This window comes from Muntiacus reevesi, chromosome 16, assembly GCF_963930625.1.
Source record: "Muntiacus reevesi chromosome 16, mMunRee1.1, whole genome shotgun sequence".
Classification (NCBI taxonomy): Eukaryota; Metazoa; Chordata; class Mammalia; order Artiodactyla; family Cervidae; genus Muntiacus; species Muntiacus reevesi.
In genome coordinates this window covers 57,198,112-57,210,472 of record NC_089264.1, presented here as the reverse complement: position 1 = coordinate 57,210,472, position 12,361 = coordinate 57,198,112, and the positions used below count along the sequence as shown (strand labels likewise).

The 12,361-nt window shown below is 37.2% G+C and overlaps 1 protein-coding gene across 2 annotated transcripts in view; it reads right to left on the bottom strand.

The window, feature by feature from the left end:
• SLC30A9 (solute carrier family 30 member 9) overlaps window positions 1-12,361 on the bottom strand; it is a 71,863-nt gene that overhangs the window by 10,958 nt on the left and 48,544 nt on the right. For both annotated transcript variants that reach the window (XM_065907261.1, XM_065907260.1), the window contains exons 12-16: window positions 11,392-11,431; window positions 10,324-10,395; window positions 9,635-9,742; window positions 7,144-7,309; window positions 693-822 (exon numbers count right to left, since the gene is read on the bottom strand). In XM_065907261.1, the coding sequence (XP_065763333.1) occupies window positions 693-822; window positions 7,144-7,309; window positions 9,635-9,742; window positions 10,324-10,395; window positions 11,392-11,431 (516 nt within the window). The remainder of the gene's footprint in view (window positions 1-692; window positions 823-7,143; window positions 7,310-9,634; window positions 9,743-10,323; window positions 10,396-11,391; window positions 11,432-12,361) is intronic.

The window sequence follows — 12,361 nt, the reverse complement described above, 5'->3', positions numbered from 1 at the left end:
CTAATCCTTCTGTGTCTGAATTTGCCTGTATATAAAAATTAAAGGGCTTCCTCTGTGGCTCAGTGGTAAAGAACCTGCCTGCCAAAGCAGGAGATGTGGGCTTGACCCCTGGTCCAGAAGGGTCCCACGTGACATGGAGCAATCAGGCCCTGGGGCCATAGCTGTTAAGCCTGTGCTTTGGAGCCCAGGGGCTGCAATGGCTGAGCCACGTGCTGCAACAGCCGAAGACCACACGCCTTAGAGCCCGTGCTCCAAGAGAGAAGCCACCTCAACGAGAAGCCCGCCACGAGGGCGGAGACCCCGACACTGCAGCGAGAGGAGAGCCCACGGGGCAACGAAGACCCAGCACAGTCAAAATCATACAAATAATTATTAAAAGCAAACAAAATAAAATAAAAACGAAAATATTATTTCTTCACCTCACAGGTTGTTGAGAGTAAATAAAATAACATATATACAATGTCTGGCACTAACAAGCACTTTAGTAATAAATTACCTTTTCTGCTGTCTCCTTTGAATCACTCTTACAGTAAATAAAAAGGTCTTCGTCAAATTTTAGAGCCCTAAGAAGCTGAAACCTGAAGTGACTTTAAGACTTACAAAGAAAAGCTTTTATTTTATTTACTCAGGAAGTAACTCTTCAACCCTTGGCTATATAAGGAAAAAAAAAATCAATAAATACATAAACTTACTTGTAGCATTTGGTCAAAATCTTGTTTTTCCAAATATGATCTCGTAACAACTCGCCCATCAAAATCTACTTCTGCCTTAAATCTCACTTTCCCTAAGCCCAGGTCTGTGGCTTTAACATCATGAATCGCCCTGCAATCAACAACAATGCATACAAATTTATACACACACACATACGTTTTAGTGGGAAAAGTCTACAATTCTTTTTTTCCACCAGTGATGAAAATGGACTAAGATAGCTTCCAGAGTGTTCACCATTAGGCACCACCTACCATTTTCCAAACAAATTGCTCGTTTAGCCTTTTTTTTTTTTTTGTATAATGCCATCAGTTCAGTTCAGTTGCTCAGTCGTTTCCGACTCGGCAACCCCATGAACCGCAGCATGCCAGGCCTCCCTGTCCATCACAAACTCCGGGAGTTTGCTCAAACTCATGCCAGTCAAGTCGGTGATGCCATCCAGTCATCTCATCCTCTGTCGTCCTCTTCTCCTCCTGCCCCCAATCCCTCCCAGCATCAGAGTTTTTTTCCAACAAGTCAACTCTTCGCATGAAGTGGCCAAAGTACTGGAGTTTCAGCTTCAACATCAGTCCTTCCAATGAACACCCAGGACTGATCTTCTTGAGGATGGACTGCTTGGATCTCCTTGCAGTCCAAGGGACACCCAAGAGTCTTCTCCACAGTTTTGAACACCACAGTTCAAAAGCATCAATTCTTTGACACTCAGTTTTCTTCATCGTCCAACTCTCACATCCATACATGACCACTGGAAAAACCATAGCCTAGACCAGACGGAGCTTTGTTGGCAAAGTAATGTCTCTGCTTTTTAACATGCTATCTAGGTTGGCCATAACTTTCCTTCCAAGGAGTAAGGGTCTTTTAATTTCAGGCTGCAGTTACCATCTGCAGTGATTCTGGAGCCCAAAAAATAATGCCATACAAAGGTGCAAACAATACTATTTTATGGTAATTTTTATATACATTAATTATATAGTTTGTGGATTAAAAAATCAACCCTAAACTGCTATTTACAATATTGTCATTTTAAATCATACTCTTTTTTTCAACAGCTCCTTCTTCACACGATGCTGAGAAGTACTATATTAGAATGAGGTTAATAATAACTACCTAACAGGATGGATTATAGAGTTTTGCCAAGAGAATGCACTGGTCATAGCAAACACCCTCTTGCAACAACACAAAAGACGACTCTACACATGGACAACACCAGATGGCCAACACTGAAATCAGATTGATTATATTCTTTGCAGCCAAAAATAGAGAAGCTCTATATAGTCAGCAAAAACAAGACAAGGAGCTGACTGTGGCTCAGATCATGAACTCCTTATTGACAAATTCAGACTTAAATTGAAGAAAGTGGGGAAAACCACTAGACCATTCAGGTATGACCTAAATCAAATCCCTTATGATTATACAGTGGAAGTGAAAAATAGATTTAAGGGACTAGACCTGATAGACAGAGTGCCTGATGAACTAAGGACTGAGGTTCATGATGTTGTACAGGAGACAGGGATCAAGACCATCCCCATGGAAAAGAAATGCAAAAAAGCAAAATGGCTGTCTGAGGAGCTCTTACAAATAGCTGCGAAAAGAAGATAAGAAAAAAGCAAAGGAGAAAAGGAAAGATATTCCCATTTGAATGCAGAGTTCCAAAGAATAGCAAGGAGACATAAGAAGGCCTTCCTCAGCAATCAATGCAAAGAAATAGAGGAAAACAACAGAGTGGGAAAGACTAGAGATCTCTTCAAGAAAATTAGAGATACTAAGGGAACATCTCACGCGGAGATGAGCACAATATAAAGGACAAAATGTTATGGACCTAACAGAAGCAGAAGGTATTAAGAAGAGGTGGCAAGAACAAACAGAAGAACTGTACAAAAAAGATCCTCATGACCCAGATAATCACAATGGTGTGATCACCTAGAGCCAGACATCCTGGAATGTGAAGTCAAGTGGGCCTTAGAAAGCATCTCTATGAACAAAGCTAGTGGAGGCGATGGAATACCAGTTGAGCTATTTCAAATCCTGAAAGATGATGCTGTGAAAGTGCTGCACTCAATATGCCAGCAAATTTGGAAAACTCAGCAGTGGCCACAGGACTGGAAAAGGTTGTTTTTCACTCCAATCCCAAAGAAAGGCAATGCCAAAGAATGCTCAAACTAACGGACGATTGCACTCATCTCACACACTAGCAAAGTAATGCTCAAAATTCTCCAAGCCAGGATTCAGCAATACGTGAACTGTGAACTTCCAGATCTTCAAGCTGGTTTTAGAAAAGGCAGAGGAACCAGAGATCAAATAGTTAATATCCTCTGGATCATCGAAAAAGCAAGAGAGTTCCAGAAAAACATCTATTTCTGCTTTACTGACTATGCCAAAGCCTTTGTGTGGATCACAATAAACTGTGGAAAATTCTGAAGGAGATGGTAATACCAGACCACCTGACCTGCCTCTTGAGAAACCTGTATGCAGGTCAGGAAGCAACAGTTAGAACTGGACATGGAACAACAGACTGGTTACAAATAGGAAAAGGAGTACGTCAAGGCTGTATATTGTCACACTGCTTATTTAACTTATATGCAGAGTACATCATGAGAAACGCTGAGCTGGATGAACCACAAGCTGGAATCAAGATTGCCGGGAGAAATATCAATAACATCAGATATGCAGACGACATCACCCTTATGGCAGAAAGTGAAGAAGAACTAAAGAGCCTTTTGTTGAAAGTGAAAGAGGGGAGTGAAAAAGTTGGCTTAAAGCTCAACGTTCAGAAAACTAAGATCATGGCATCTGGTCCCATCACTTCATGGGAAATAGATGGGAAGACAGTGGAAACAGTGTCAGACTTTTTTTTTCGGGCTCCAAAACCACTGCAGATGGTGATTGCAGTCATGAAATTTAAAGACGCTTACTCCTTGGAAGCAAAGTTATGCAACCTAGACAGCAGATTAAAAAGCAGAGACATTACTTCGCCAACAAAGGTTCGTCTCCTCAAGGCTATGGTTTTTCCAGTGGTCATGTATGGATGTGAGAGTTGGACTGTGAAGAAGGCTGAGCGCCAAAGAATTAATGCTTTTCAACTGTTGGAATTGGAGGTGTTGGAGCAGACTCTTGAGAGTCCCTTGGACTGCAAGGAGATCCAACCAGTCCATCCTGAAGGAGATCAGTCCTGGGTGTTCACTGGAAGGACTGATGCTGAAGCTGAAACTCCAATACTCTGGCCACCTCATGCGAAGAGTTGACTCATTGAAAAGACCCTGATGATGGGAGGGATTGGGGGCAGGGGGAGAAGGGGACGACAGAGAATGAGATGGCTGGATGGCATCACTGACTTGATGGGCATGAGTTTGAGTAAACTTCGGGAGCTGGTGATGGACAGGGAGGCCTGGCGTGCTGCAGTTCATGGGGTCGCAAAGAGTCGGATGCGACTGAGCGACTGAACTGAACTGACACAATTTATTCATTTTAGAAAAGCGTATCTAACTCAGTCTTAACAAACGATTTAAAATACTCGTGACTTGACTAATATTAAACAGCAGTTAATAAAAATATCCTGATATACTTTTCACTTATATTCTTACACATGACTAACTGCAGATAGAAAAGTGTGATAGGCAGTGTCCACCACGGTTCCAGCGATCCTCTCCTCTTGTGTTCAGGCCCTTGGGCAACCCTCTCTCTTTCAATGCAGGCTACCCCTAGTGATTTGCTCCTAACCAAAAGAATATGGCAAGATGATGAGGTGTCATTTCAAGATCAGATGACTGATCTGTGACTTTTATCTTGTCCACACTCAACATCTATTGTCTTCTCCATCTGCATACTCTGATTAAGCAAACCGCCATGTGGGAGAGCTCCACAGGGCCATGGAACTGAGTTCTGTTGATAACCATGGCAGTAAGCTTAGAAGCTGATCCCTCCCCAGAGATGACCAAGTCTCAGTCAACATCTTAACTGCAATATGTGAGAAATCCTGGAGTAGAAACCCAGGTAAACCGCATTCAGATTCCTGACCCAGAGAAGCTGTGAGGCAGTAAACGGTGTATTAAATCACAAAGATTTGGGGTAATTTGTCACAGAGCAATATAGGTAACTAATACACCACTTAAAAACTATAAACTTTGTGAAATACTAACATTTATTTTTCCAACAATTTAATCTACAGATCTTCACTATTTCAGGAAATTTCAGATTTGTCACAATCTTTCCATTTACAGTTCTTTTGTAGACTTTGATTATAAACAACATATGCAAATTATAAACACATTATTCCTAACAAATGGGTGTCAAAATACATGAAGTAAAAACTGACAGGAATGAAAGGAGAAATAGGCAATTCAACAATAATAATAGGCGACTTCAGTATCCTACTTTCAATAATGGAGAGAACAACGAGGCAGGAGGATCAATAGGCAAACAGAAAACGTGAGCACTATAAACCAACCAAATCTAACAGACACCTACACAACACTCCTTACAATAGCAGAATAAACACCCTCAAGTACACATGGAACATTATCCAAAATCGATCATATGCTGGGCTATAAAATAAAGCTCAGTAAATTTAAAAGGGCAGAAATAATAAAAAGTGCTTGACAACCACAATGGAATGAAATAAGAAGCAATAAAGACATTTCAGAAATTAAACCACACATTGCTAACCAACCGATGGTTAAAGAAGAAATTTAAAGTGAAATCAGAAAATACTTTGACGCAAATGAAGACACAATATAATAAAATTTATAGGATGAAGTGAAAGCAGTACTTAGAAGGAAATTTATAAGTGTAAAAGCCTATATTAAAAAAAGAAGATGGATATCACATAAAAAACTTAATGTACCCTCTTAAGACATTGAAAAAAGAGCAAACCTAAATCAATACTAAATGTAAATCAAGCAGAAGGAAGGAAATAATATAGATTAGAGCAGGATTCAAGAAATAGAAAAAACTATAGAAAATCAATTAAACCAAAAGTTAGTCCTCTGAAAAGATTAACAAAATTGATAAATCTTTAGCTGGACTGACCAAGAAAAAAATAAACAACACTTAAATTACCAGAATCAGAAATGAAAGAGGAGACATTACTACCAATCCTAAAGAAATAAAAAGAAATACAAAGGAAAGCCACGAACAGCTGTACCAACACATTAGATAACTTAGAAATAATGGACAAATTTCTAGAAAGACACAAACTGCTGAAACTGACACAAGACAAAAGAGACAATCCAAATAAACGTGGACCCAGAGACAGAGCAAGTCGTCCGTCCCCAGATGGCGTCGCCGCTGACCTGCACCAAACGTGTAAAGAAGAAATCACAGCAATTTGTTTTACAAACTCACTAAAAAAAACTAGAAGAGGAAGCACTTCCCAACTCATTTTATAAAGTCACTATTACCATGACACTAAAAGTAGACAAAAGACACCACAAGAAAAGGACATTAATATGGAGAATCTCACATGAAGTCACCAAGCCTAGTACTGATTCTAAAAACGCTCAACTTCTAATCTTGATCTAGAAGGTAACTACTTTTTAAAAGTAAACATGTAGGGCGTAGAATATAAATATAATAATCACATACTCATTTGTTTTAGTGACGCAGATATAGAGGTCATTCTTAAAAGACTGAACTTAAAGATTTTAATTATAACACAAGAAAAACACATTCTTAAAGTTAAATATATATATATATGTAGGTAAGTAGTAGAAAATTATAATTTTAAAGGATTGTTCCTTCCCCTTCACTCTGAAACTATACTATTGCTTAATTTCACTAAGGTCTATTAAAATACTTTATCTCTTCTGATTATCTCTTAAATCTTCAACTTTTTCTCATTCAAAGATTATAAGGAAAAACACTTAAAATAAGCTAAAATAAGATGTCTACATACTAAAAAAAAGAATAAATTATTTTCAATTTGGGAGTCATATCCCAATGAATAAAATCTTTTAAGTGCAGTATATTCAATTTGCCGGGCTTCCCTGTGGTCCAGCGGCTAGGACTCCAAGCTCCAGTGCAGTCCTGGTCTGGGAACTAGACCTCACATGCTGTAGCTAAGGCCCAGTGCAGTCAAATAAGTTTTTAAAAATACACATTCAATTTGTAATTATAATACAAATATAAGGCGAATATAAATATGAAGATTTCATATAAGTGGTTCCACATTAAACAGTCAAATACTTTGCAAACTTCTGTTCCCATGAAATCATCTAACTGTTCCTTATTAGAAAAAGATAAAATTTAAAAGGAAACTCAGGGAGTTTGCTAAATGCTTTCACTTGCTTTCTTGTAAGGTTGCAATGCTGCAAATTAGCAGATTAAAAAGTTCTGAAAGCTAGGGATGCAAAACCTCTTTTGGAAGAATTTATAAAACAAGCATTTCTGTTTCTTAATATATTTCTCTAAACTTTAACAGCATCACTGGAATAAGCTGACCTTACTGACGGATCGTTCTCCAGGAGCTCAGTAAGCCGCTGCACTTGTTCTGGCTGGATGGATCGCCCCAAGAGCGCCTCCGTGTTGGTGTAGATGAGGAACGCTGAGACCACGCCCAGCAGGGAGCCCACACCCAAAGAGCCGAGGCTGTCATACACCGGGTTGCCTAAATAAACGCACGTGAGAAGTCAGTAAATTCATGTTCTATTTCAATGGGCTTTAGGGAGCAAAGAACCTAACTTAGTAAACCAAGGGACTTGAAATTCATTCCTAATTCCTTTAATGACTTTCTCCTAATAGTTTTACTATTCTACAAAAGAACAATGCTACAGCTTGCTGCATATTACATAAAAGAGTATTATGCAGTTTAATTACTTATGATCCATTCCTTGCACCAGGTCACATGGGTTAGGGTTCAGGGCACTGTCAAATTAGAGACATGAAAGATTTAAGCCATATAAAAAAATATGTATGAGGCACTTTTATCTCTTTCAACCAAGAATGATACATAGGTAGTAGCATTCTTAGATACACAAAAAGAAAGCAGAAAGAAAATGGAAGTTCATTTGCATCTACTGGCTACCTTAAAGCAGTGGTTCTCAAAATGCAGTCCTAAGACCAGTAGCAGCATCAGCATCACTAGATAACCTGGCAGTAATGCAAATTCTCAGGTCTCGCTCAAGACCTTCTAAATCAAAACTCTGGAGCAGAGGTCTAGCATTCTATGCGTTCCCAATCCCTCCAGATGATTCTGACTGTAAAGTTTGCACTAGGTTATTAGGACTTTATTCTCTTCCAGAAACAATAAGAAGAGGTGACTTATTATCTTTGAATGTATAGATTAATATTTATTAACAGACATCAATAAATATTATACTTTAAATCTTTATAATAAATTTTACATGCAAGGTTTTTATAAATTAAGCCTTTTATTCCATAGATCAAATGTCAGTATTAAATTTAACTACCTTAATGCTTGATAAAATATACATGTTTTACTAAAAAAAAAAACCCTCAATTTACATTAGCTTTATTAACATGTAGTCAAAATATAACACTAAAAAGGCATGACTTATTTTGTACTACTAAAGTATACAAATATGATCCACTTGTAAAACATAATCCATTAGGAAGTTTGTAATTATAGAGTTTCAAATTAAATACTGCTCTTCTTTAGAAATCTAAACTTAATTATTTTTATTTTCAAATACACAGTATTAATAACTGAATGACAATAATAATAAACAGAATTATTAGCTGGAAAATATTTTATTTACGGGCATGTCATTTAATGTAAATGACTTAAGTAATTAAATAAAAATTATTGTGAAACTTTTTAATGAAGGATATAATAAAACATACTTGGTAGAAAGAGCTCTTTCTTTATCTTGATTTTTTTTCAACCTTGTTTTTTTTCTTATTTTATTTTTAACTGGAGGAAAATCGCTTTACAATATTGTACTGGTTTCTGCCACACAACAACATGAATCAGCCGTATGTGCCCTCCCTCATGAACCTCCCTCCCACCCCTGATCCCGTCCTACCCCTCTATCAAAAGTTGACCTATTCATCAAGTCATACTTTCCTTAAGGCTTACATTTTGCTAAGAAATTATTTATGTCTAAAAAGTGTCTAAAATGGTAAGGTCAACTAGAAAAACAATCAAAACATTTAGGAATATTTTGGATCATAGTGAACATCATAAAATGCTGGTTTAGTCTCAATATGCACATTCAAAATGAGAAAAATCTATTCATACTGCAGACTGTGGAAGTATGCAGAACGGTGGAAGCTCATCACCTAAAATATTTTAAATATGCTAGGACAAACAGGTAAGAATGGAAATACCGTTCCAAGAGAATTCCAACCTCAGAAATTGAGTTTCTTCATAATAATTGGTTCGTTTATTTTAGAAAATAAAAATAAAGTGGCTTTTCTGCCTTCTTATCCACCCGTGCTGCAGTGGCCTTCAGAACATGTAACCAGCTGCCAGAGTGAGGGTGGAGGCAACTAAAGAATCGAGGACAGCGCAAAGCAAGAGCAGTTATTGTTGGCACTAATAGCGGAAAAAGACAAACGGGTAAGCCACAATGCACATTTATTTTAAACTTCAGAGTTTATTAAAGCTCTCTCTCATATATTATCTCAAACCTGTAAGGTCACTAGGACAAGTATTACCAATATCTCTACACATAAAGAACTTAAAGCTCTAAATAGTTGTGTAATTTACTAAGTCACAGCTTAAAAGGTTTAGAGCATTATAGAAATGCTCTATTAGCAGTTTTCTTTATTTCTAAGGGAAACTTCTAACTCAGAAACCTGAATACTTTTACTGTCTTATTTGTCTTATAAAAACAAACGGTTAGTATGAAATTCACAGTTAACAATCTATTGGTTTAAACTTTTTCAATGATATAAAGGAAAATTCCCACATATTAAAGGATTATTTAAGCAGCACAAATAAATCGCCCGTAATCTGAGAAATACTCACCTGTGATGGAGGTAAGGCCCATGCAAGTGGCTGCGATTGTCACTCCCAACACTGCTGCAGTATCCTCCAGCAATATAACATTGGTACTAGGATCACGGCTTTCCATTACTTAATCATTGGGGTAGAGACAAGAAAAGAAACTTTTGAAATTTTAATTTGATACTATCAGGCAACATAAAATGTCCATTAATTTAACTTAATTTAATCTGAATTAAAAGGGAGTTCCCTAGTGGCTTAGCAGTTAGGATTATAGGCTTTCACTGCTATGGCCCAGGTTAAATCCCTTGCTGGGGAACTGAAATCCCACAAGTTGTGCACAATGGCCATTAAAAAAAAAAAAAATTAAAAATGCATGAGATCCTGACTTTTAAAACTGTTCAATATAAACATAATTACTTGATTTAAATGTTAAAAATAACTGATATTTAGAGTCAAATTACTTTCTCAAGTTACATAAGCATACACAGAAATACTGTAGTCCACATAAATTAAAACCAAATATAAAGCACTCCTATTCAAATTACACTACACTTTTCTTTTTAAAAGAGCTAATATATAAGTATGAGCCATATAGGGAAGACACTGAGACATACTTTGTACATATCTATGTGGAACAAAGCAATAGTACTCGGTGATTTTAGGCAAATAAAGATGATGACATAATACACCTACATTTCTAAAGTACATACCATACTTGTAAAATGACGTTCCTTTGGCCCGAGCACTCCTACGAAGCTCATTTACAGCAACAAGAAGTGTTGCTGAAAGAAAAGCACTCATATCAGATGGAAGAAACTTCATGCCTCCAAACTTTAAAGATGGCATCTCAAAAGATAAATAAATAGGCACCATGCTTTAATGCTATCTAAGAGTTGTCAATAAGGAAAAGTTCTATATTAAACTAGCCATTAGCAAGAATCCCAGTTAATCATTATAATAAAATGAATCCCATATTTTCAGCTACCATAATTTAAATATCATTACTATCACAACAGCCTTATTAGGACTTCCCTGATGACTCAGACGGTAAAGTGTCTGTCTACAATGCGGGAGACCTGGGTTCGATCCCTGGGTCGGGAAGATTCCCTGGAGAAGGAAATGGCAACCCACTCTAGTACTCTTGCCTGGAAAATCCCATGGATGGAGGAGCCTGGTGCAGGCTACTGTCCATGGGGTTAGTTGTCAGGTACCATGCTAAGCACAATCACTTTTGAGACTCCCAACCTTTTGAGGCAGGTGTTATTATCAACATTTTACAAGAATGTCAAAGATGAAGGGATAATGCAGAGAAAATGACAATGTTTCAGAAGTAAACATACTATAAGTAGAGCAGCAGATTAGGCAGTTTCATGCATGGTATTAGCACTTCTCTGTCACATTACTGCTATAGCTCAAATTTTCAAAAGCTTAAAAATACTCATACCACAAAAAGGGACAGTCTTCCCTGGTTAACATTACTAAAGTCTGATTCTTAAAAACTCAGTATATAGTTATGTTTTTATACTCCATTTCAAATGTTCTGAGCATTATGATATGATACTTAAGAACAAGAACAAAAAAAGCCTTTCCAAATTTGGCCCCATCCATTATAGGAATCAACATAATACATTATACAAAGAATTTCCCCCCTCAAAGGAGACAAAACTTTATTTCTATTTCTACAGTTTTCTTTAACCAAGAGAACTTATTATTAATAGCAAACTATAAAAATGGACCATAGATTATTAAGAATAACAAAATTCTGGAATAGTACATACCTCCTTCAGATACTAATGATCCCGCTAAAATACAGTATGCCTAGGAAATAAATATTAAAAAAAAAAGCATAAGTTAATATTTCACTAAAGAATTATAACAGTCCATGCATAATAAGCTTAATAGATGGAAACATCAATTCAATCCCAATCAGACAAGGATTTTTATGGGAAATAGTTCAAATGAGGACAATGAGATACATGGTGTCTCATAAGAAACAAGAGTTAAAATTTGATGACCATCTCACTTTTTAATACTTGGAAGAGAAATACACACACACAGAGTAGACTGTCATACCATGACCTAAATTAATTCATGATATAAAAGAAGTATTACTTAATTGGTAAAAGAAGTTTTAACTTCAAAATGCACACAAACATTTGAAACCGAGGGCTGTGGATACAGCAAGATCCCCACCATACCCAGTTAACTCTCAACTTGGTTTGGATGCCCAGTATCAAGAGAGTTCTTTCTCAGTCCTGATTCAGATGCATCAGCAGGTATATACAGTAATCAATTTGGGGGGGGGGGGGGGGAATAATACCATTTTCCTTACAATCCCAGACACTCTTGAATTAGATAAAGATATCAAGAAGCATCACTACGAGCAAAGCTAGTGGAGGTGATGGAATTCCCAGTTGAGCTATCTCAAATCCTAAAAGATGATGCTGTGAAAGTGCTGCACTCAATATGCCAGCAAATTTGGAAAACTCAGCAGTGGCCACAGGACTGGAAAAGGTCAGTTTTCATTCCAATCCCAAAGAAAGGCAATGCCAAAAAATGCTCAAACTACCACACAATTGAATTCATCTCACATGCTAGTAAAGTAATGCTCAAAATTCTCCAAGCCAGGTTTCAGCAATATGTGAACCGTGAATGTCCAGATCTTCAAGCTGGTTTTAGAAAAGGCAGAGGAACCCGAGATCAAATTGCCAACATCCTTTGGATCATCGAAAAAGCAAGAGAGTTCCA